This window comes from Nyctereutes procyonoides, unplaced genomic scaffold, assembly GCF_905146905.1.
Source record: "Nyctereutes procyonoides isolate TBG_1078 unplaced genomic scaffold, NYPRO_anot_genome, whole genome shotgun sequence".
NCBI classification, from domain to species: domain Eukaryota; kingdom Metazoa; phylum Chordata; class Mammalia; order Carnivora; family Canidae; genus Nyctereutes; species Nyctereutes procyonoides.
In genome coordinates this window covers 11623512-11648322 of record NW_026575052.1, presented here as the reverse complement: position 1 = coordinate 11648322, position 24811 = coordinate 11623512, and the positions used below count along the sequence as shown (strand labels likewise).

The 24811-nt window shown below is 54.9% G+C and overlaps 1 protein-coding gene across 6 annotated transcripts; it reads right to left on the bottom strand.

Annotated features, from left to right (window-relative positions):
- Positions 1 to 562: 562 nt before the first annotated feature.
- EXTL1 (exostosin like glycosyltransferase 1) lies at positions 563 to 16910 on the bottom strand. Of its 6 annotated transcripts, none has more exons than XR_008665355.1 (13): positions 15410 to 16910; positions 9485 to 9575; positions 9074 to 9181; positions 8140 to 8259; positions 7427 to 7559; positions 7134 to 7240; positions 6258 to 6347; positions 5502 to 5615; positions 5340 to 5426; positions 4588 to 4748; positions 3178 to 3361; positions 2455 to 3039; positions 563 to 676 (listed from the first exon to the last, which is right to left on the bottom strand). XR_008665355.1 is itself a non-coding variant. In XM_055332743.1 (12 exons), exons 1-12 carry the CDS (start codon positions 16183 to 16185, stop codon positions 2869 to 2871), a joined length of 2142 nt encoding a protein of 713 aa, XP_055188718.1. In that variant the 5' UTR covers positions 16186 to 16910; the 3' UTR covers positions 715 to 2868. The 6 variants fall into 6 exon arrangements, 4 of the variants coding, with proteins under 4 accessions (XP_055188718.1, XP_055188720.1, XP_055188721.1 ...); XR_008665356.1 differs by lacking the exon at positions 563 to 676 and adding an exon at positions 715 to 2376; XM_055332743.1 differs by lacking the exon at positions 563 to 676 and having other exon boundaries at positions 715 to 3039.
- Between the last annotated feature and the right edge of the window lie 7901 nt (positions 16911 to 24811).

The following is a 24811-nucleotide window of genomic DNA, read 5'->3' as shown; positions in this document are numbered from 1 at the left end:
GAGGAGGCTTGTCACCACCTGGCACCCAGCTGGTTTCGTTTCTTCTTTCCTTATTCCCCCAGCCCAGGAAACTTGTGCTGACACCATGATGCCTTTGCCACTGGTGGTGGGGGTGAGGGCAGAGATTTTAGCTCGGGTCCTGCCCTAACGGGCCACACAGCCCCAGGCCCACTTCTCTTGCCCCGATAGAGTCCCAGGGACCTCAGAAACTGAAATCTGATGTGATTGGGCCAGCTCTGCTGCCAGTGTAGCTCGATCTGCTCAAAACTTGAGGATGGACGATGAAGAGGAATTGGTTGTACAATGAATGGGTGGGAGACGTTGGCTTCCTGAGGTGTATGTAGATTCCTGACTTAGGGGCAGCTTGTGTTTACGAGATGAAGAGGGGAGACTTGTCCCTAGTCTCAGAGAAGGCAGCACATCCACTCATTAGGCAGCCCTGGTCTTTGCTAGCAAGTGTCCTTAGGTCTCATCAGAGAATGAGAGACCAAGGATGAACCCACCTCACAGGGTTGTTGTGAGGACTGGAGCCAAAGCCTATCAAGTTCCTGGTGTTGCTTGAAGAGTGTGTACTCTGATCATTCCGGAAAGACCCAGCATGAGGCCGCCTTGCCCAAGAGCCAGGTGGGCTTCCTTGCCTCCCCAGGAGCCGCAATGACTTTGTCTTGACTCTGCCCTGATTCATAGCAGAGAGAGGACAGTTAATCACTTGCCTTCCCCATGAACCTCTCTCTTCCCATCTATGAAATAACCTCGCCTTTCCAGCATCATCATCCAGGCTTACCTGTGAGCCAAGTCAGTGGGCTCTTCAGCCCCTCAACATCTGTGGGAAGTCATGTGGCTTGGGAGTGCGAGGCAGGGGACTGCCACTAGCTGTGTTCTATTCCACCCCAATCTCTGGGGAAGTGCCCTTCTCCCCTGCAGGCCCCAGGAGCCTGGATCCTTACACCCTCTCAAGAGACACTCATTGCAGTGCTCCACTTTTCCAGATGAGAACACCAAAGCTCAGAGAGGCTGAGTGTCTGAAGTCACACAGCCACTGTGAAGCAGGTCTAGGGTTTCTGCCTCAGTCACCCAGGCCTCCCTCTACAGCAGGAGCTGAAAACCCTCTGGGCTGCATGTTGGTCCAGTGCGAGCCCTTGGGCTGGCAGTGCCCTCCACGGGTAAGGGCCCGCTGAGGCAGTTCGGTGTCTGGGTGACAAAGCCATGAGTGCGAAGGGGAAGGGTGCCTCTCTCTTGGCTGGACCTGGCACTCAGAGCCCTCCCCGTCCTGGGAAGGCTGCCTGGGCCACAGCTGTGTGCTTCCTCACCCACCTCCAACTGTTCTTGACCCGGGGCCAGAATGTCTTCCCTCCTAACTCCCAGGAGCCCCTCCATCTCAAGTAGCCCCATGACTCCCAAGAGAGTCCTTTCTGCACCCCAGCTGTGACTGGTTCCAGGAAGGACCTGAGACCTGAGTCACCCAGCGGCCAGAGGTCAAGCTGGAGGATGGGGTGGGAGGCTTCAGAGAAGCCCTGGGGGACAGCATGTTCTGACCAGCCAGAGTGAGCTAGTCACGAGAGTTTCCAAAGCTTCGAGGCCATCAAAGCAGGAAAACACCTGACACCCTGGACCTGGACTGGCCCCATCATCCCCACCTCTCTCGAGTCACCCCATTCCCAGGCGAGCCCTGAGTTCCCCCTCCCCCGTGCAGCTGCTGTGGGGGTATTTATAGCTCGAGCTAGCGTGAGGGGCAAGGACACACGCTTTATTTCGGAAGTGATAATTCCAGTTCCAGGTGGATGAACCCTGGAGAACCCAGCATCCCTTCCCCCCACTCAACTGTCACGGCCAGGGCACCCCCGACAACCCCATCTCCCACCCAGCCCACCTAGAAATGGCTTCTTAGTCTTGAGAACGTGGGCCAAAGGAGTGGGGCTGTTCTTTCAAATTCCTCCGTCGGTTTTTCAGACCTCAGGCTGCACCCCACCAACACGACATCCCCTTGCCCGGTCACCCCTTGACCGAAGGGGGGCGTTTAGAGCTCCAGTCCCTTTCCGGGAGGAGGGAGCGCGGTGCGGCGCTGACCTCTAGTGGTCGCGGCTGGTAGTGCAGAACCGAGGCCGGCGCTGGCGCTCGCACCCTCTCCCGCCCCAGGCCCAATTCCCCGGCCCGACCGGGAAGGAAGCCCCGAAACTGGCTTCTCGGCGCCTCTTTGTGCGAAGATCGCGCCTGCCAATGCAGGCATCTGTGGGCAGCTGCGCCACTGCCAGACTAGGAACCCCGGGGGTGGGGGGTAGAGTTCGGTCTCGCTCGGCACCTGTCCACATTCCCGACCGCGGCACAGGGCCAGGTACGCAGCTGGTGTCGTCTATTCATCGAATATTGGTGAAGCACCTGCCAGGCCAGAGAGGAGAGGACATGCCCCACCCGCCGCGGGGGCTTCCAGGCTAGTCCTGGGGCCTGACCATGTACCTTGCAAAGCAGCATGAACAGTGAGAAACACCCGACTGTGAAAGCGCAGAGGATCCGGGTCGGGGATGGGGGTCAGGCAAGCCCGTGGAGGAGGCGAAGATCTGAAAGACAAGTATTAGCTCCCACGGGGGAGCGGAGAGAGGCACTCCCGCCAAGGGTGAGCGATGGCTGCGGCACAGCCAGAGCAAGCGCTTTGCACCTGTGACCTGCCCAGCAGCGGCCTGGAGGGTGCGGGAGGCCCCCGCGCCTCGGGGCGCAATGGCTGATTGGGCAATAGGGGTCTGACGTGTTGGCTAATTGGCAGCCTTGATTGGATCTCCAGATGTGCCACGGATGGGGGCCGCCGACCCCCACCCCCACCCCCGCAGATGCAGTGCCCCCTGGGAGCAGGCCTGGGGCCTCCGCCGCTCTCTCCTAGGGTTTCTCCAGGCTGCGATACTTCTTGCGGAGTACGGACACGGGGTCTTTGAAGAGTACTGGGTCCAGACGGAGGCGAGAGGAAACCAGGGGCATGTAGCCAAACTCCGCTGCCATCTGATTGATGCAGTCCTGGGCTGGCGGCTGCTGTTCCGAGGCCCCAGGCGCCTAAGGGGGAGGGGAAATGGGTTGGAGGTCTTCTCTCCTCCTTCTGGATCCACCCTCATGCCCCCATACCCTGCAGCAATAAAGGATTCCGATTAGACAGGAAATCCCTTCCCCAGCCAGCGCCCTCCTAGTGCCAACCTGGATCCTCACCAGTGGAGGCCTTGCCTCTGGATGCTGCTTCCCATAGGGCACCTTGATAGGGGGCAGCTTGGTGACAGCTGCTACTAGGAAGTTCATCAGGACATCCACACAGGTGGGTGCTTCATCTGCCAGGGTTCTCAGAACCTTGGGCAGGGAGTGGGTGAAGAGGGTGTGATAATACCTGCGCAAGAGGAGATGACAGGGAGAGGTTGCAGCCTAATTCACCCACCACCCCTCCCTGCCAGGCCCCAATCTCTCCCAACCTCACTCTCCCTTTGACTTCAATCCCCACACCTTCTTTAGAAACCCCTGCTCCCATCTCAGCCCCGGCCGCCTCAGAGAACACACACCAGAAATACAAACCTCTACTCTGCTGTGCTCTGTGGTTTGTCTGCAGCAAATGGTGTGTACTCCCTGCCCCCATCCCTTCCAGCTCCTTGGGGCTCCCACCCCTGGGCTCTGAGGTCTGAACTTGGCCAGAATGAGGTGGGGGATCAACTGGTTCCAAGGCCACTTAACATGGCAGGCCCCAAAGACCAGCCTCAGGAAGTCTGTGGATTAACCCGACTGATACTGCTCTGGGTGAGCCTTGCCTCCGAGAGAACAACCTAGGCCCACCCTGCAGACCTTAGGGATATTTTTCACTCTGCTAAGAATTCCCTGCAGAGCTCCTGGGAAAGTCTATCAGAGGTTCCAGGTTACACATAATTAGTTTAAACACATCTCAGCAATCCCTCTAAAGGGGCCTCCCAGAATTCAGTCCCTACCCCAAAGACAGGCCCTTCAATCAACTTCTGGAAGGACTGGAACAGTCCCCAGCTCATCACACACACATTTATAAAGCTTTAGGACCAGGACGCCTGAGTGGTTCAGTGGTTGAGCATCTGCCTTCGGCTCAGGGGCATGATCCTGGAGTTCCAGGATCAAATCCCCCATTGGGGTCCCTGAAGGGAGCCTGCTTCTCCCTCTGCCTGTCTCTGCCTTCTCTCTGTGTCTCTCATGAATAAATAAAATCCTTTAAAAAAAAAAAAAAAGCTTTAGGACCATTCTCTTACCACCATCACCAAACCAAACCCAAATCTGTAAGCTCTACAAGGCTCTATTTAAAATAACACTAGCTACCATTTGTTGACCATCTGTGCGCCAAGGCCTTCATAGGGTTTTCTCATTTGATTATCACATCAGCCCTGTGAGATGAAAACATTCTACTGATAAGGAAACTGGGCCTCACAAGAGGTGAGGAGACTTGCCCATCACACAACTGGGATGTGGTGGATCTGGGCCTTGAACCTGGGTCTCTGGGCTCTAGGTTGACTGCTGTGTTCACTCTCATGCCACCCTGCTCCTGATTCAAAGAGGGCGGGGTCTCTGGCCCTCTGCTCCCAGAGCCAGGGCTGCCACCTGTACCTGTGGTAGAAGGCAGCTGATGTGAGAACCATGGAGAACTCGTTGGCCCTCTCAGCCGTGTAGCCCCAGCCACCCTGGGCCTCATCCCAGAAGTGACTCCACGTCAGAAAGCCCACCATCCGCTCAGGGAAGCTCTGCCACACTCCAAAAGCAAAGTCCACCTGGAGAGACATTTAAGTGAGGTATGAGGAGGGACTTCCCCACCAACTGGGAACAAGATTCGGAGGCAACAGGACACCCAGGTGGCTCAGGGGTTGAGCGTCTCCCTTTGGCTCAGGTCTGATCCTGGAGTCCTGGGATCGAGTCCCACATGGGGTTCCCTGCAGGGAGCCTGCTTCTCCCTCTGCCTGTGTCTCTGCCTCTCTCTCTGTGTCTCTCATGAATAAATAAAATCTTAAAAAAAAAAAAAGATCCGGAGGCAAGGCCAGCCTGGCAGAGGGGACTCAGAGGAGAGGAGACAGGAGCATGAAAGTTTCCAGGAGTGCTGGGGGCGGGGGTGGGGTACCCATCTAGGAGCTAGGAACAATGCTTTCTCAGCTGGAGCTGAGAACTGTCTTCAAGAGTCTGCTGAAAGCTTCCAGAGATTGCTAAGGAGGAGGCTGATTGGCTCCCTTGAGTGGTGTCTACAGTTGGAAGCTGCACCTCTATGCTGGCACCTCGATGCTCCTCCCTGCTCTGGGGACCCAAGGGGCTGCCCAGGCCCTCTGGCTCTGTCCCCGCCACACACTGGGCTCCTCGCGGCCCGTCCTCACCTCACTTGTGGTAAGACTGCTGTGTGCATCGAGGCTGAGGATGGCATCAGTGCTGATGGCTCGGTGCGGGAAGAAGCGATCACTGACCTGTAGTGGGGGGGAGGTGAGGCCAACTCAGCCGTGGGAACGCTCCCCAGCCTCCCAGGGTGCCCGTCTAAATACCTGCTGTGCGGAGCCCCTGCACACGTGGTGTAGAAGGCAGGGCAGTGGAAGCAGCCTGGCTGCCTGGAATTGGGACCTGGAACTCGCTGCAGCTCTCTGCACTTCGATTTCCCCCTTGGTAAAATGGGGCAGATGGTATCTAGGGGCCCTTCTAGTTCTGACACCTCAGGATTCCTCTCGTCACATGACATGTTCACCTCAGCCCTTGGGAGGGGTTGTCAGACATCCTTCATTTGAAGGAAAGGCATCCAGAGAGATGAAGGGACTTGCCCAGAACCACGCAGCAGGCAGGTGGCTCATCCCAACCCGGGTTCTCAGAAGCCACCCTCCTCTGGCTCCACCGGCTGCCATCTGTCCTCATTTCCTCAAGATCCCATGTTTCTCCTCTAGCTCATCCAAGACAGCCAACACACTCCCTCTGCCTTCTCTCGTCACATAAAACACCAGTTCTCTGGAAGCACAATCCACAGGGGCCAGGGATGGAAGCGGATCATTTCTACTGGGCCTGTAGCTGAGACCACGACAGACAGCCCATCATCCACTCCAGAAAGCTCTGCCACACCCACACGGTGCAAGCAAAGTCCACCCTGGGGAGATACTTAAGTGAGTCATGAGGAGGGACTTCCCAGCCAGCTTCAAGCCTGATGGAAGTCCAGATTTGGCTCAGGCTCAAGCAAAGCACCCTGTGTGTGCCCTCCCGGTTCCCCCACATGCAGGGGCTGGAGCCCTCCCTCTGCGCCCGTCCCCACTCCTCACCTTCCTCTGCCCGGCCAGGACTGTCAAGGGCACTGTTGTCTTGGGCCACCTGGGTGGAAGTGGCTTCTCACTGCTCCAGAGAACCAAGATCTAGGAGGAAGAGGGGGTGTTGCTGAAATCTGGGGGAGCAGCTGTATTGGGGAGTCTGGGAGAGTTTAGTTGGAGCAAAGGCCCTCTCTTCACTGCCCTGTTTTTGCCTCTGGGCTTCTGGAAGGTTCCCGGTGACAGGAAGGTAGCTACCTATAGCATCAGAACTGGAGAGAGTCAGTTGTGGTGGCTCCTGGCCTGGGCCCTGACCCATCGCTCCATCGCCATCTTCCCTCAGAGGCTTTCTTTCTCTTCTGCTCCTTCATAGCATTGGCTGCTCAGCTCAGACGTCCCATCTGTGGAGCTGCTCTGCCTGTCCTGGGCTGAGGGCTGAGCTAAGAGCTTCCCTCCCCTGTGAGTCCTCTCAAGAGTCTATGTGGCTCCTCTGGAAGTGGGATTTGACAGCTTGTGCCAGGAAATGCTAACTGAATCTGAATCTGGGGCGGAAACCTTTCTGGCTTTTTCTCTGCATCCTCAGCATCAAGCCCACGGCCTGGGTGGGCTTGATGACTGACGGGTGAGCGCGTGAATGCATGTGTTTACCTCTCCAGCCTCCCCAAGGGGTACCTGCTTTTTAGATGATTTCATCAGTTTCCACGAGGGATGGAGGGAGGGAAGGAGGAGGAGGAAAGGAATAAGAACCCTGGGACTAAGAGGAAGGCAGTGATGGCACTTGAAAGGGCCTCCCGTGTCTCTCCCCCCAAAATGTGCGGTTACGCTTGAGGTCTCCATGTCTTTCCCTTGCCCCCACCCTGGATCCCAGGACCCCGGCTGGAAAAGGGGACAGACCTGGGCACAGTGCTGGGAGCCTGCCACTGCCTGGATGAGCTTCAGCGGGGGCTGGCCTGGGGCCCCCACCCAGATCAGGGCGCTGAACCCGCCCACAGGCCGAGAGCCTGGGGAATGAGACACAGGCTGTTAGGGGAGGAGGGGACAGGACCCCCGAGGAGGGACCTGAGCTGGGGACTCCAGGAGCCAGGAGAGACGCTGGAGAATCAGGGAGGGGTTGGCAGGGCTCTATATGGATGAGGCTGGGAAGAGTTGGTGAGGGGACTTCAAGGTGTCCCCTCCCGAGGGCATACCCCGTTGTAGGTGGTAGAATGGGAAGTCTGAGGGGCTTGTGGAAAACGTGGGCAGGGCCAGGAGGGCGCCTGGGGGGCTGTTCCACAGTAGCGAAGGGTGAGCAGATGCTCCGAAGATCCGGTCCTGAATGATCTGTGAAAGGAGAGAGGGCTGTGCTGAGGGAGTGGCCGGTGTGGCCGAGGGCAGGGTCGGGGAAGTGTGGACCTGGGAACCCCCCTACCCCCCTTCTGGCTCTTGCGAGGGCAGCAGCTGCATCCCTGTCCGAAGGGTTCAGGTCCAGAAGTCCAGAGTGGGGGGCACTCGGTGATGGTGTCAGGAGGCGGCAGATGGTGGTGAGCTTGCTGCCCCCCTTCCCTTCCTCACTCATGGCAGATGTTGCTAACAAGTCGTGAGATTCTTTCCAGACCCAGACCCAGACTCCCCTTTAACACAGCACCCCAGGCAGCCGCTGCCCATGACCTGGGCTGCCAACTTGGCACGTGCTTCGGAATCTATTGGCCAGAGCTGTACCCTCTGTTGATGGGGAAACTGAGGCAAAGTGTGGAAGAGTGGAGAGGGAACTTGTCCAAGAGCTCAGAGCCAAGTCTCAGATTCATCCCAGAAGCCTCTTCAAGGGGGAAGGAAGTCCCAACAGCGGGGAGCAGTGTGGAGAGGGAACCGGGCTGAGGCAGGAGCCCAGCACCAAGGCCCCCATCATGGAGGTCCCCCTCACCTCCAGAGTGGTGTGGATGACTTTCTCCACTGAGGAGAAGTAGGCATCCCACAGAAACTGGGTCTGCTGACGCAGGGCAAGGACCCTTGTGGGGGGCATCTCCTGGAGGGCAGCAAGGACCTGAGGCACAGAGGGAGGAAGGAGAAGGCACGGGGCCCTGTCAGGCTCTGACTCTGAAGAGGGACCACCTCGGTGGGAGGTCTGGGAACCAGAAACTTTCTCCCCACGGTCTTCCACGTGGGTTAGCAGCAGCCACCCTTGGCCAAGTCCCAGGTAACTTAGCAATTAAGAGTTCAAGGGTCACACACAGCTGGCCCTAGATGTCACTTAGTAGCTGTGTGACGGTGGACAAACTACTCAACCTCTCTGAGTCTGTGTCTTCATCTGTGAAGGGGGGATGATAACAGTACCTGCCCCACGGGTGGCAGTGGGGAGTAAATTAGATAATCACATTAAGTGCTTAGCATGTGGTAGAGGCTCAGTGACGGGTGGCTGTTATTATTAACAACCATACCGTCCTCACTTCTCAGGGGGTTCAAGCTTATGCACGTTTTTTCATAGCCAGGCGAAATTAGTTTCATCATGGAAAAGGTCACCGCGCATTTTGCTTTTCCTCCTCGGTCTCTATGGAGATACTCAGATTTTGGATTTTTTGTGGCTTTCCCTTGAACTGGTCAAGTCATGGGCTGGGCCCACAGACATCATCTGGTCTAACTTATCCCGTTGTACAGATGGGGAAACTGAGGCTAGGAAAGGCTCAGGACTTGCTCTCAGAACCATCAGGAGTCTCTGCCTCTCTCTGAGCCTATGGGAGCCCCAGAGGCTTGGGGATTGGAGCAAAGCCATAATATACACGTAGAGTGAGAACTGAGCGGAGCCCGGGGGCCAAGATCACAGGCCCTTTCCCCACCCCGTGGCCAGGGCCCTGAGCCACCTGAAATGGGAGCCTCTTGTCTGCTACAATGGCGGCCTTGGTCCAATCGATGACTTCGGAGAACGGCAGCTCCCACCGAGGGCTGAGCAGCACAGGGATGCAGCCAGCCTGGGGAAACGGGGCGTCACTAGGGAGCCCAGTCCTGTCCTACACACCTCCCCCTCCCCTAGTTCCAAATTAGCGGCTTCTTCAGTTGGGGGCAAGGGGCAGAGAGGGGAGAAAGTGTTTTTTGGGGCGCTGAGTCATTCTGCAGAGGGTGTGGTGAGCGTGGGTGTCAGCACTCCTGCGTCCTGGAGTAAAGGAGCGAGCAGCTCACTGTCCCTTCCCATTGGCCTGGGCCCACGGTGGCCTGTCAGCTCGGGCAGGGGGAGGGGGGGACAGGGTCAGGGGATGCCCAGGTTGGGGCTGTACCTGCAGGGCTTGGAAGAAGTGCAAGGCTTCCGGACGGTGGCCAGGGATGATGCAGAAGGTGGCATTGGGTAGCGTTGCCCCAAGGGGGGTCCTAAGGAGGTACAGGAGGGGGTCCTAAACATATGAGGCCTGAGACAGCTGCCCTTCACCCCACCCGGTTCCCTGATGGCCTCCAGCGCCCCCCCTCCAACATTCCCAGATTCATAGTGTGCAAGCCCATCACCTGGGGTTCATATGTCAGCAAACACTCATGCACACGCACAACCATGCACTGAACTCGGACACAGACACCAGCTTCACATCTGCCCCTCACCCACGGTGGCCTAGGAGGCGGGAGCCCTGGGTTCTAGTTCTGCCTCTGCCCTCCCGGGTTCAAGCATCTTCCCCTGCTCTTCTCTGGACCTCGGTTTCCTCACGTGCAAAATGGGAGGTGGTGGGAGCCGCTGTTCCCAAGGCCTGTCTGACGCGGAGAGGCACGGTCTGCCCACCCACTGCTCTGCCCCACGCAGATTCTCGGGCAGCCCTCACCTGAGTGGCCTCCTGCCCTGCTTTCCCCCCGCCCCCCATCCCGGGAGCCCAGGCCCATGAAAGGCTCTTCTGTCAGGAGGTGGGCCGGGCCCCCAGCCTGGAACCGCACAGGAAGCCGCTGCCCAGAGGCCCCCTCGCCCAGAGGACAGGCCTCCTCTGTTCCTCCCACCTTCTCCCCGCAACCCCAGGGCCACACTCAGACTGTGTGTGTTTGGGGGGGGAAGGGCTTGAGTCCCAGCCTCCTGAGAGCCCCTCCCTGGGACTGCTCACCCGGGGAAGCAGTGCCCAGGACGTAGCTCCTGGGAGGTGCGGGGAGGGCGTGGAGGGAGCGGGACTCCTGGACTCACAGGCCTGCTCAGAGTGGGACTGATGAACAGAGCCCTCCTCAGCTACAGCCTCCCTGGCCTGAGTCTGAACCATTGAACAGATGGAGAAACTGAGTCTCAGAGAGACCCAAGGACTCCAGCTTAGGGTCTCAGAAAGGGTAAAGGCAGAGCTGGAACTAGAACCAGGTAGGCTAACTCCCACCCCTGGGTTATTTGAACTACCCCAGAACTGCGGCTCAGGGGCTCCCAGGGGTTGTCTCCTGCCTTCTGTCTGCTGCTTAGGTGGTCACCAGGCTTCTCCCAGGAGAAGCCACATATTAAACACCAGGACTTTCTCTACTGCTTTGGTGCCACAGCACCAGCCGGCCACAGCCCTCCTCCCCTCCCCAACAAAGCCCTAAGGGACTGAGAAGCCCTAAGTTCAAGGCTACTGAGAACCCAGAGACAAAGCACTTTCTGAATAAACTGTACTCATCGGTCCTCCGTAACCTCCACTGTTCTGGACTCTGTGTCTCTGCACATGCGCCCCCAGCCTGGAGCACCCCTCTCTGCCTTATGGCCCAGGGAATTCCTCCTACTGGTTCTTTTTCTTTTTAATATTTTATTTATTTATTCATGAGATACAGAGAGAGAGAGAGAGGCAGAGACACAGGCAGAGGGAGAAGCAGGCTCCATGCAGGGAGCCCGACGTGGGACTCGATCCCAGGACTCCAGGATCACGCTCTGGGCTGAAGGCGGGTGCCAAACCGCTGCACCACCCAGGCTGCCCCCTCCTACTGGTTCTTAAGGTCTAAGCCCAAACCTCACCTTCTCTGGGAAGCCCGCCTTGATCTTCCCAGAGATGGCTCCCTCCTCTCTGCTCCCACAGCCTCCATGTGCATGCTCAGTAAGAGTGAGCCCTGCCGACCTTCACAGAGCACCATTCTAAATGCTTTACATGTGTTCACGTGCTCACTCACTGTCACAGCGCTCCCTCAGAGACCAGGGGCCTACGCGGTTAGTCCTCTGCTTTACAGATGAGGGAACGGAGGCCTAGAGAGGCCTCGCAGCTCCCAAGTAGAGGGGCCAGCGAGGCAGCTTGCAGCAGGTCTCTGCGTAACAACGTGGATCCCAACTGGTGACTTGCCTGCCTCTCCCAAAACACGGAGCACCCGGGGCCATGTGGTCCTCACCTCAGCATCCCCGGGGTCTCGTGGAGCCCCTGGCAGAGACAGGGCAGGTAGTGGCTGCTTGGTGTGCAATAAAGGATGGGCCCGGGACCAGTGGGCCAAATGTCTGAAAGGTCAGTCTCAGCACCAATCTTAGTAATGGGTCTGGATGAGAGTGGCCAGCGGGTGGCCTTGGGAGATGCTGAGATCCCCATCGGCAAAGGCAAATAAGCAGAGCTGATGAGCACCTGCCTTTGTATGTTTTCCTGCATGTGTGTTATGGAGGGGACATCACGGTACCTGCCAATGAAGTCTCAGGGTTTGGTCCCCATATAAGGTGTTGTCACAGACTCAGGGCCTCAGCCCCAATGATGGAATCAGTGTGGCTCCACCATGGCCCCATGGCTCCACTGGGCTCTCTTGTGGCCTGGTTATAGGTAGGGCCACGTCGTGACTTCCATGCATCCCAGGCATTTTGGCCTTTGGGGCCCCTCTGCCATAAAAAAATATATATCAGGCCCCTGGTCTCTGATGGCTCAGTTGGTTGGGCATCTGCCTTCAGCTCAGGTCATGACCCCGGGGTCCTGAGATTGAACCCCGTGTCGGGCTCCCTGTCAGTGGGAAGCCTGCTTCTCCCTCTCCCTCTGCTGCTCTCCTTGCTTGTGTTCTCTTTCTCTCTCTTAACTAACTAACTAACTAACTAACTAAATAACTAATAACTAAATAAATAAATAAATACTTCAAAAAAATTACATTTGATAACTTTGTTGATATAAAAACAAACACATTGGGATGCCTGGCTGGCTCAGTCGGTGGAGTGTACAGCTCCTGATCTTGGAATTGTATACCTGAGCCCCATACCAGGTGTAGAGATTACTTAAAAATAAAATCTTGGGGTTTTTATATCTATCCCTACTCAACACATAGTATAATTTCATATTTTATTAAACTTCATATATATGCTAAAAAAAAATCTTGGGGGTGCCTGGGTGGCTCAGCCAGTTAAACATCTGCCTTTGGCTCAGGTCATGATCCCAGGATGCTGGGATGGAGTCCCCAATCAGGCTCCCTGCTCAACAGGGAGTCTGCTTCTCCTCTGCTCCTCGCCCCCTGCTCGTGCTCTCTCTCTCTCTCTCTCTCATGCTCTCTCTTTCAAATAAATAAATCTTTAAAAGTAAATAAATAAAAATAAAATCTTAAAAATAAATGAAAACATTAATATTGTATATTAAAGCATTTTCTTCTACTTAAAGGTACATGTTTTTCTTCTGATTTTCAAACAAATGAAAATGTTTTCCTGGGTGCCTAAAAATACCATGGGTCCCAGGCATGGTGCCTCCTATATCCAAATAAGATGAAACAGGGGGGAAAAAAAAGACAAAACAGGGAACTTTAAAACATGCATTGAATTTATCTTAAAAAAAAAAAAAAGCCCAAGTTGGGGAGAGCATATACACTTGTTTGCACACACACAGAGCACTTCAGAAAAGACATGAGAGAAAGTAGAAATGGTGTTTGGCTCCAGGAAGGGAAACTGGGTGGCCAGAGACAGGGGTGGGAGGGAGTTTTACTGTACACCCTTTTGTGCCTTTGGAATTTCATACCATGCGAATGAATCCCCTATTCATAAAAATAAATAAATAACAATTTAAATGGGTGGAGGTTTATTCCAAAGCAACAGGAGACTGTTCACCAAAGGTGGAAAAATATGGGCTTTGGAACCAGAAGTATGGGGTTTAAGCCCAACCCCACTGCTGCCACTACCGCAGCTGCCCCATCAGAAACCCTAGGGAGGCCCTGGTGAATCAAGGAGATCCTCACCAAGGGGCCTCGGCTGGCTCTCTGAGCCTCAGTTTCCTGTTCCCTGAAATGGGAATAACAATACTTCCCTTGAAGGGTGCTGGAGGGTGCATGACAGTGGCTGGCACAGCACCCAGCCCAGGGCAAGCTCTCCCCACGTGCTCGCTTCCTCCCCCCCCTCCCCCTCCTCACCAGCCCAGTGAATGTGGGGCAGTGGCCGTGGGACAGTGGCAGGGACTGTGAATTGCCTCTTTCTCTGGCCAGTACTTGCTTATTCAGGCCACCTTCTGGGGGCTCCCCTGTGGCTGGTGGCCTCTGTCTCTTACTCTGTCCCTCCACTGTCTGGCTGGTTCAGGCAGCTGGTTGACACCTCCGGGGAACCTAGCCTTAAGCTACTCCAGAGATTATAGGCCTGTCCCTTGCAGGTGGGCTGAGGCCTGACACAGCTTCTGAAAGGTCAGAGGACAGAGGCTGCAGGCATTGCACCTGGGACAGAAACTCATCAACAATGACTCTCAGGGGGTGGCCCACAGCAATTTGAAAGCCTTGACCAATTCTGGCTAATTTGGGATCGATCTGTAAACACTCAGTGAGTCAACAATTCACCTACTACACGCAGCTCCCTAACTTCCAGCTTCTCAAAGAAGTTCAGACTGAAATAGCTTTCAGATTCACCAGTCACCAGCTGCAGAGAACGGGAATTAAAGTGAGCTGAAGGAACTTCCTATAAGCAAGAATAGCTAAGAGCCTAATCAGAAACTTGAGGGGGGGCCGTGGTGAGCCAGAGAAACTTGTTCACTGACCTTAAGTCCTGTCTGAGCTCCGAGCTTCATCAGGTGCCTGGGGTGGGGGTGGGGGATCCCTGACTTTTCAGATCCTGCCCAGGACACCTACTAAGAATGCGTCTCCGCAGAAGGGCCTGGGGACCAAGGAGACAACATTGCATTCCTACCCCTGGCTGTGGGGCTCCCTGGAGGCCATGTGCCTTCAGGAGGTAGAGGGATTGCATTCCCGTGAGAGCCCTCTGGCTGAGAGAAGCCCCTGAGAAGCAGAGGCAAAAATGGAGCTTGGCCACGTGAAGAATTCCTAGGGGGGAGGCGGAGCTGAGAATAGCCCGTGTTGTTCTAGCAGAGCACAGGGGGATACCTGAGGGAGGGAGCAAGGGAAGGACACCAGAGTGACAGGTTCCAACTCAGGTCTGCCCCAGAGATGAAGCAGGAACCCTCGGCCGCTCGGGCCCTGAACAACCTCAAAAGGCCTTGAGATCCTGTCTGCCCAACCAGCCTTTGGACACCTCCGGCCTTCCAGGGAGGGGTGCAGAAGGGTTGGGGTGCTTAGGGGTTAACTGCTTTATCACCTGTGGTCACTCCAACTAACCCAGGGAGAGGAATTTCTGAACAACTCTCCCTGTCCCATAGGCCACCATGCCCCTTCCATGTCTCCAGGCAGCTGTGCTGACGGGAAGTTCTTCTGTAGGTCTGACCTCATTCATATTTGCTGTTTCCTTAAGGGATTAATCCCCCAAATTAGATACAAGAGCGGCTTCCATCGGAGACCAGTCCTTAATCACCATGGCTCTGAGGCATTTGATGGGTTGATCATAAACTCTTGGTTAAAACTCAAAATTCTAAAGCTGACAGCTTTGCCAACAGGCAACTCTGGATTTCAACACGGGCTGTGCTCTTTCTGTCTGGACGGCTTCAGGCAAGTTACTTAACCTCTCTGAGCTTACTGTCTGGTACACAAATGATAGCAGTTAGGATGATTTTATTTTAACCATTATATATAAGGTAGCACAGAGTGAACACAAGAGCCGTGTAGGTTAAAATATTGGGAGAGGAGGAATTAGAAGAGGAGAAAAAGTCAACAGGAGTGAGTCATATTTTTGTTTTTACAGATCCCCCAAGGCAGAACTCCAAAACCTACTTTGGACACCTCCTGTGGCAAAGTACCATCTTGCTGGTGTTTCTCTGGGTCTACCCTGATTCTTTCCTGCTGCAGCTGAGGCCTAGCTCATTCTCCCATCCCATCTCAATCCTGCCCTCCACCCAGGCCTCTGGGCTCACCCCCACTGCAGACCCCTCCCAGTCCTCCCCCCACCTCCAGGGTAAAGGTCCACTTACTGCTCGGGTCCACGGTTCTGCTCACAGCGCCCGTCCCAGGGGCAGGCAGGGGAGTCAGCGCCTGCCACGCGCCACCCGCCCCTCTCCTCTGCCAGGGCTAGCAGGGGCACCCCGGGGTGGGGGCTGTGCTGTCGCAGCTGACCAGGTGCCCCACCTCGCAATGGGTGGGCTTCAGGGAGAAGCGGCAGGGCCACATCAAAGCCAGGCCGGAAGGTGTCCACCGCGGGGCTGGCCTTGGCTACCATCGCCTGTCCCGGTGGGAAGGTCTGGGGGCAGAGGGCTGGGTGGAGACTGAGGACCAGCTGGTTCTTTCCCCCATTCCATTGCTGGGGCACCGGGCTGCACTCTCCAGCCGGGGCTTCGGGGCCGAGGAGGAGGAGGAGGCAGGCCTCATCAGGGCTGACTGAGTGGTAGCTGGAGCTCTCAATGGAAGCCAGGATCCCACGCTGAGTGTCAGAGATAGGTCCAGCCACGGGGGACACGAATACCTTGAGGCCACCACCCCTGCACTTGGAGACATTAAAGCAAGCTCCCCAGTCACAGTGGCCGCCACCACGGGGGGCATGAGGAGGTTGAGGGTCATCTTCTGGGAGCTCCCCAGCCCGTGAGAAACTCTGCAGGAGCTCTGCATCCAGCCAGCGGGGCCAGCCTTGGGGGGCACCTGCCCAAGGTCTGGCAGGCACTGCCAGGCGGAGAAGGGGGAAGACTCTCAGGAGGACGAGAAGCCAAGAGGCCAACAGTGCCAGCCAGAGGGCCTTTCTTCTCCACGACTGCATGTGGCCACCCACAGCCAGGGCTGGGGGAAGCAGGAGGAGCAGGGGCTTGAGGGTGAGCCGCTGGAGCTGGAGTCGGCCTTCTAGTTCGGTGCCTTCATTGTACAGATGGGAAGACTGAGGCCCATTGAGAACAGGCTGCCTGTGTAAGGTCAAACCGCAACCACCAGCCAGGCACCGGGAGGCCGGGGAGGACCCGGCTTTCTGGCCTTGCCTTCTTGCAGTCAGGAATCTGCTTCCTTGGCCTTTGGACAAACAAGCCAGGCTTTGCCCCCCCCAGCAAGGCCCCCTGCCCCTGGGCACTGCTCAGGCTGATGCAATCCCTGACCACACTGCAAGGCCACGTCCTTCTGCCCTCCTGGCTGCACCCCCTGACCTTGGCCTCAGCGGAGAGGCGGGCAGTCTGCCAGGCCATGGGGGACCCGTCAGGGCTCTCACAGGAGGTGGCTTGGCCAGGGTGCGGGGCTGGACAGAAGTGGGGCTGGCCTCCCCAATCCTCCCCCTGCCTCAGCAGCCCCTCAGTAGCCCTGGCTGCCCCTGTGCCCACTGGCAAGCACTCCTGGGCTGTGGGCCCTGCGGCTGGAGCTAAAATTAGACCCCACGCCCCATGTGGGCTCTCAGGGTCAGCTGAGGTCAAGGCCTGGGTGCAGCCATGCCCCCTGCCTGGGGGTGCTGGGAGTGCTCTGGATCCCTAGTCCTCTCCCACCCTGCCCCTGTCCCCCAGCCTAGGCAGCTTGGCCCCTCCTCCCCCACCCCTAGCAGCTGGGCCTGCACCCTCAGACTTAGAAGAGCTATCACGGTGCAGACACCGGGACCTGGTCCCAAGCCCCTGTCCCACAACCCCAAGCCCTGCTGGTGTCTCCTCCGTTCCCTCTCAGGGCAGCATCTGGCCGGACTAGATCTCTTTCCCAGCCTGGCTCCTCCCCTGCCAGCTCTGATTCGTTCCTGCCTGGGAGGCAGGGTCTCCACTTAACCCCTTCCAAACCAGTTTCCTCACTGGCCAATAATCCTCTTGAGCGGGACCCACACCTCACAGTTTGCCTAATTCACACATCAACCTTCCAAGGCAGAGGTTTATCACCGTCATTTTTTTTTTTTAACAAGTGAGAGTAGTGAAACTCAGAGAGGACCGGTACTTTCTGAAGCCGACTAAGATGTGACAGGGCAGGGATTTGAAACCTGAACTCCTGACTCTATTCCTGGGTGCTCCCCACAGGTATGAGTGTGGGGAGTCTGTGTCAGTCAGCAGATGAGAGAGTCCACAGATGAGAAAGTGAGGTGTGAAGTGGGGGAAGGGAGTAGGTGGGATGGGATGGGTGGTATTGGGTAAGATGCTCTCAACCATTCCCAGGCTTAGTCCCTCCTCCATCAGCATCGCCCACCAAATCTCATTTCAGGCCCACTCCCGGCCCTTCTCACTCAGGTGCCCAGGTCTGCACTTGTCTGGAGCTCTGCAGGGAAGGTCTCATTTTTTTTTTAAGATTTTATTTATTTATTCATGAGAGACACAGAGAGAGAGGCAGAGACATAGGCAAAGGGAGAAGCAGCCTTCCTGTGGGGAGCCCAATGAGGGACTTGATCCCAGGACCCTGGGATCACGACTTGAGCCAAAGGCAGATGCTCAACCACTGAGCCACCCCGTGGAAGGTCTTGACACTCACCCTCCAGTCCATGTGGTTCTGCCTGGCATTGAACTTGGCTAACCATTCATCCACAGCCATTGAGGGGTTCCCCTGCTCAGTTCCTTGGTCTGTGCTCTGAAGGGGGAGGGGGTCAGAAATAGGTGATGTCACCCGCTGAACAATTGCTGAGGTGATAGGGGGACACAGACCCTGGCTGCCAGGAGTCCCAGTCTGATGGGGGAGGCTGCATGGAATGGGCCAACCTAGAGTGAACTCAACTCCACCTCTTAATAGCTGGGTGATGTGAGGCCTCTGTCCCTTTAGCTCTATATGGAGGTAAAGAGCTTGACCGTGAGATGGTTGCCAGGTTAAATCCAGGCCTATCCCATGGGGTCCCTCAACAAATGGCAACTTCCTTTTCTTGCTTGCCTTCCCTGATCTCGGATCTGACCAGAGACAATGCTTTGCTGTCCGTGGGCAGCAGGTCTGAGGGAAGAGCACAGTTCATTCACCTAGTGCCCTCAAAGTGGCCAGCACAAGGGAAACCTGGCCTCTTTGCCTAATGTCCATCACTTAGTGATGGCAGAAAGGCAGACTTTATCTGCATGTATCAGGCTTTCTCAAGTGGAGAGAGGCCTTTGTACTTTCTGTTTGCTGCTCCCGCCATTCACCTTGCTCAGCTAACTCCACCTCATCCTACAGGAACCAGTGAAAGGCTGCCTTCCTACAGAAAGCCTCCCAGACTCTCCTCGGGCTGGGTCTGGGCCCTCCTCCTCTAGGTTCTCATGTCACTTCTTCATCCTTGTATCCCTGTACTCATTCATTCATTCATCCAACAAATACTTATTAAGTACTAAATGTGGGCCAGGTTTTGTGCCAAGCCCTAGAGATGTGACAGTGAAGAACAGTAACAGTGTCAGTAACAGCTGACATTCTTTTTCTTTTTTTTTTTTTAATTCATGAGAGACACAGAGAGAGAGGCAGAGACACAGGCAGAGGGAGAGGCAGGCTCCATGCAAGGAGCCCCATGTGGGACTCGATCCTGGTACTCCGGGATCACACCCTGGGCCAAAGGCAGACGCTCAACCACCAGCCACCCAGGCATCCCACAGCTGACATTCATATTACATTTACCACGTTCCACACACAACTCCAAATGCAAGTATATTAGCTCACTTAATCCTCTCCTAGGGGCCTCCAAGGAAGGTATTGTTGTTACCTGCATCTTACAGATGGGAAAACAGAGGCCCGGGCAGCTTGACTAACTCACCCAAATTCCCACATCTTAGCTGGGATTTGGACCTGAGCAGTCCATTCCTTCAGCCATTGCACCATCCTGTCTCTTGAGTGAGACGGGTACGCCCCCATTCTGCAGAAGGCGCCTACATCCCAGAGAAACACCAGGATCCAGGCAATTACAGGATGAAGGAGGGGGAAGGACAGGAGAGCTCTGAGGGCCGGAGGGACTGCCTAACTCAGAGGGCCAGAGAAGTCAGCAGTGATGCCTGTCCTAAGACTTGAAGGGCACAATAAGTTTTTTAGAAAAATCTCTGTGGCTGCTCATGTGGGAGCAGATAGGAAATGGCAGGAGTGGAGGCAAGGACTGCTTTTTATTATGGCTCTGGCGCCCCCACAAGTCACAGAGGCCCTCATTCCACAGCTCCTGCATGAGCCCCGAATGTGGGCCAGACACGTTCTCAGGGCAGGGAACAAAGCAGACACAACCTTGGGCTCATGGAGTTCATGTTCCAGGGCGGGGAGATGGGCAGTGAACAAAACAAATAACACATCCTGTGTTATTTGGCAATAAAGCTGTGGAGAAGAGGAGGAGCTGCAGCACTTAAAGGGACGTACAGGGGAGGGCACACTGACACGCTATCTGATGTTGGAGGTGAGGGAGTGAGGGGGGGTGTATGTGTAAAGGTCAGGTCACTCAAGCAGGGCAGGGAGAAACCAGGGCACAAGTTCTGGGGGTGGCATGGACGTGTGATGATGTGAGAGGCATGATCCGACTTGTTTTTGTGGCACCACTGGACACGGGCAGAGACAGAAGCGGGGAGCCGTGTTGGCCCCAGGGAATCTCGCAGAGGAGCCCCGATGGTGGCTAGGACTGGGGTGGCAGGGTGAAAGGGGTGAGAAGTCCTTGGATTCTGGGTATATTTCGAGCTAAGGCAAAACGACAGATTTGCTGATGGACTGGATGCCATCAGCAGGATAGAGCTGCTGTCAACCCAGACCAGGAAGACCAAGTAGGGAGCCAATCCAGAGGACAATCAGGAGTCTGGTTCTGAGGCTAGGAGTTCTGTTTCATTCACCCCTGTCTTCCCGGCATTGGGGTAATAAATAAATACTTGCTGAACAAATACTTGCTGAATGAATGAATGGATGGATGGGTGGACAAAGTTGAGAGGGCTGGGAGGCCAAGGCCAGCTGGCGAGGGGTTTGGTAGAGACCAGGTAGAGGCTCCTGCTGCCCTAGCCCTAAGCACCCTGGCTGGCTCCTGCCCATGTCCACACTCGTGTCCACACACAGGCCACCTCCTACGGCCCTGTGGGGTGGCTCTCAGACTGGCTGGCCCCTGGGCTTGTCTGGCCTGCGATTCACATGGTTGCCCTGCGGCTTGGATAGAGGGAGAGAAGGGAGGGCATCCTGGCAGGTGGGACTGAGCTTGGCTCATTCTAAAAATGCATCGCTGGGCTCTGCCCAAAGCTCTGGCGGCCTCCATTGAGCTCTTCAAGGCTCCTCAAAGCAACCAGGAGTCCCCAACCTCTGCCTGGGCTCTGATCAATGGCACGGTAGCCAACACTTGAGGAGAGGTGGGTGAGACAGGGCAGGGAGGAAAGGACAGCAGTGAGGAGGAGGAGGAGGAGGAGGGAGAGGAGGAAGAGGAGGAGGCCAGGGCTCCCGTGCAGTGTGGGGAGGCTTCTGGGAGCAGACAGAGATCTTGGAGGGCAGGGTTGATGCAGACCTTGATGTGGATTGGAGACTGGACGTGCTCAGGCTGGCCCCCCGGGGCTGGGGCACTGCAGGTTTTGCTTTGGGGAGCTACAAGGATGTGTCATGCTGCCTGGGGCTGCCCGAGCAAGGGCTTGCTACCTGCCTGAGGTGCCAGGTGTCATACTGGCCAAGCGCACAGGTAGAAAAAGGGAGCTAACACCACTGTGTTTGATCTGAAGGGTCTCTCTTTTTTTTTTTCTTAAAAAAAAAGATATTTATTTATTCATGAGAGATACAGAGAGACAGAGACACAGACAGAGGGAGAAGCAGGCTCCCTGAGGGGAGCCTGATGTGGGACTCGATCCCAGGACCCCAGGTTCATGACCTGAGCCAAAGGCAGACGTTCAACCACTGAGTCACCCAGGCGTCCCTGAAGTTTTTTTGTTTGTTTGTTTTGTCCCTGAAGTATTTATTCCCTCTCTGCACCCTGGTTCTGCCTCCCTCTGGTCCTTCCTTCTCTGAAATAGGCCTGAAATTTCCAGAAGGAATGTATCTAGTCTTTCAAGAGAAAGTTGGCCCGGAGCATTAGCTCAGGTGCTCTTAACAAGCTGTGTGTTCCTGTGCAAGTTACTTCACCTCTCTGTGTTGCTGTTTCCCCCTCTATGAAATACTGATCATAGCACATTCTTCAAAGGCTTTCTGGGAAGAGGATTAAATTAAGTCATGAATGGACAACCTTTAACACATCATCCTGGCACAAAGCTAACGCCTAATGAATGTGTCCTCTCTCCCTCTCAGAACCAAGGTGAGCATGCACCAGGCTGTGCATATGGGGTAGATCGGGGCCAGGGCTTGGGCTTTCTCTCCTGTGCCCATGTTCTTCCTGCTGTACCTCCATCTCTGTTCAGAAAGAAAGACACTTGAAGCTCCAGGAGGTGATCACCATGGCAACCCATCTGCTGCTTCTTGTTTGCTGCTGTTTTTTCCTCCAGCTCTGAGCTTTCCTGGTGTCTCACTGAAGAATTCACAAGTGTGGGAGGCTGGAGGCCATGGGAAGCTCTGGGGTCTCAGCTCTCACTTGCCTGAGCACTGATAACCCCAAACTGTGGTGAATCCCCACAGGACTCTATGATATCAACCCAGCTCCAGCTAAAGTGGATCCCAGACCTGGGGCAGGGCCAGGGAAGCTCTTAGGGGCTCTGGGGTTGGAAGTCAGGGAAAGCAGGTCTCTTCCACTCCCCCAGGTATAGCTATTGACCTTGGATAAATCACACTCTTTTCCTGGAACTTCAATTTCTCTCCATCAGCCTAACATGGTAGCAGGACTAGATTTTAGAGCACAAAGATCTGAAATTCTTATTGAGAAGTAATTCTGACAGTTTGGAAGGCCGAGCCTCCCCTTTTTCATCCTAAGGACACTTGACTTTATAAGGAAAAATATACAAAACTTGGAAGCAAGGCGATGAGACAGTGCGAACTTTTATTATTCCACCGGGGCATCATCCAAGAAGCCGGCAAGGGTCATGTGACCCCCTACATATTGGGAGCCCAAACATTTTATAAGTATGAGAACTAAGACACAAAGTTGTAGAACACAAGTAAGATACAAATGATTTTTATCCAATAGCAGCAAATACACATGATTTATGACCAATAGAGATCACCCCAAAGCTTGTAAATCACGCCTTATAGGGTATTTGCCAGGTTGGAATCTGGTTAGCAATCTTATTCATCAACTATCCTCACCGAGTTCCCTGAACCAACTCTGTCATCCTATAATTTCCTTATGAATGAGTGAAATACAACTTTGACACTTGCTCGCTATGCAGGGGTACAATAATTTTTTTAAAAAACACTTGGAAGATTATAATTTGATAGTTCAGTGAAACTCATTTTCCTCTCCTGTAAAATTCAAGAGGAATTCAAGGGAATTTGAGGGAGGGGCCCATACATTTGCTCCCCATATGCCAGGCACTATTGAGCTCCTTGTGTACATGATTTCATTTAGGCCTCACAATAGCATTGCCAACATAGGCATCTGTTCTCTCCCATTGAACAGGTCAAGTTAGTGAGGTTCAGAGAGGTGAAGTGATTGCCGCAAGGCTACAGAGCCAATGCGTAAACAGAGCCTGTATTTCAGTCAGTGCATCGTAGGGGCCTAATTCCTGCTCTGGAGGTTTATTGTGCAACTGGTTGAAGGAGGAGGTAACACATAGGACTGTTCTTGGCAAACTGAACAGGCCTGTGCACGTGTAAATAACTAGAGTCAGCTGAGGCTACCTTCTAACCAGCCACACCTAGACACAGCCCAGGGTCTGAGCCTCCTCACCCCTGCGAGGTGGGTCTCTGCTTCCTGTAGGGTGGGTGTCTCTTAGCAGGAGAAATCCAGAAGGGATTAAGGTAAGCAGGCACTGCTGGGCCAGCCTTTCACAAACAGGACACCATCCCTGCCTGAAACTGCAGGCTGAGTTTTCAACCCTGGCCATTCCTCTGGGGCCTGCCTCCCCAGGACAGGGGTCTCAGGGTGGAGGCTGGCGGACAGCAGGGCTGAACAGGGCAAATAAAGTAAATTTCAACCCCTGGTCATAGTCATTCTGTTCCATCCTCCTGAATGTTTCACTTGAATTAGTTCCCCTCCGAAGGCTCCAAAGCCATCCCCGGCCTCAAGGTTCCTCGACCCTCCCAGATCAGCCCACACCCAGACTCCTCCACCCCAGCCCTGGGTGCCAAGGGGTTAATTGACAGGCCAGCTTGGCAAGTGTTTACATAGCAGTTGGGCTGCTTGGAGCCCCAGGTAATTAACAGCCTGCTTTTCAAAGCCACGGCAGGAAGATTTAGTTCTCCTCTCCTCCCTCCCTAGGGATGCCACTTGGCAGAGTAAACACAGCTTTCTGTTGGCTCTTTGAGGAAATGCCCACAGAGGAGTGGGAGCTAGAGGCAAGAATCAGGCCTGAAGAGTGGGAGTCAGGGGCAAGAATCAGGCCTGAAGGTGGGCTTAGAGGAGGAAATGAAGGCAGCTCAGTCCCCATTTCTCTGGGAATCGTGGCCCTACCTCCAAAACCCGGCCCCCAACTGACGTTCCTTAGGGCCTGCCCATCATTGCTGAAATTGATGGGAGCCCATGCAAGGGCTGGGCCCCTTACATACATCACCTCATTTATTCCCTGCTACCACTGGAAGAACTAGGTGCTTGTATCTCTGCTTCCAAATTAGGGAAGGGAGATGCAGAGAGATGAAATCACTTGTCAAAAAAAAAAAAAAAAAAAAAAAAAAAAAGAAAGAAAGAAAAAAAGAAAGAAAGAATAGAAATTACTTGTCTAAGGTCACCCAACTAGTGGGTCGTAGAGCCAGGACCAAACCATGATCCATCCGACATCAGACCTGCTGGACTTTATATTTTCCCTTATGGAAGAAAAAACATGTCTATTTGTTGAGACCTACCATGTGCCGGCACTGTGTCAGACACTTTACTTCAGTCTCTAATCTGGAAGTATCATTTTCTAGAATCTCTTTACTATGCCGTTTAACATCAGAAGAGTGAGACAGTACAGTCCATATCTGAGGGAAGAAACACAGGTGTGAACCCCAGAAATGCAGACACGACGACGGCACCCTGGCAAGTTGCCTCTTGCAGTCCCAACAGCATCCTCATCGTGTCCATCAGGTCCTGTTGGCCCCACCTCCAAACAAACCCTGAGACTAGCCTGACTCCCACCTCCCTGCCCCCACCCTAGTCGGGGCCACCATCACTTTGTGTCTGGATCGTTGCATTGCCTCTGGCCTCTGCCTTCCTCTTGTCTCACTAAAATACTATTTCCTCACAGCAGCCAGAAGATCTTGTTAAAGTGCAAATCTATCCCTCCTTGGCTTTAGCTCTGTATTAACCATGTCATTTTATTTTCTGTATTTTGATGCTTTGACATCGGGGCCTTGCTCACCCCAGAGGGACTGCCCCTCCCAAGTCTAGCCCATTCCGAGAGATAATAAACAAATCACTCTGGAGCTTGCCTTTCCAATGCAAGCCAACAGATCCAGAGCCCATACCCCAAACACCTTCTGGAGGGCTCTCT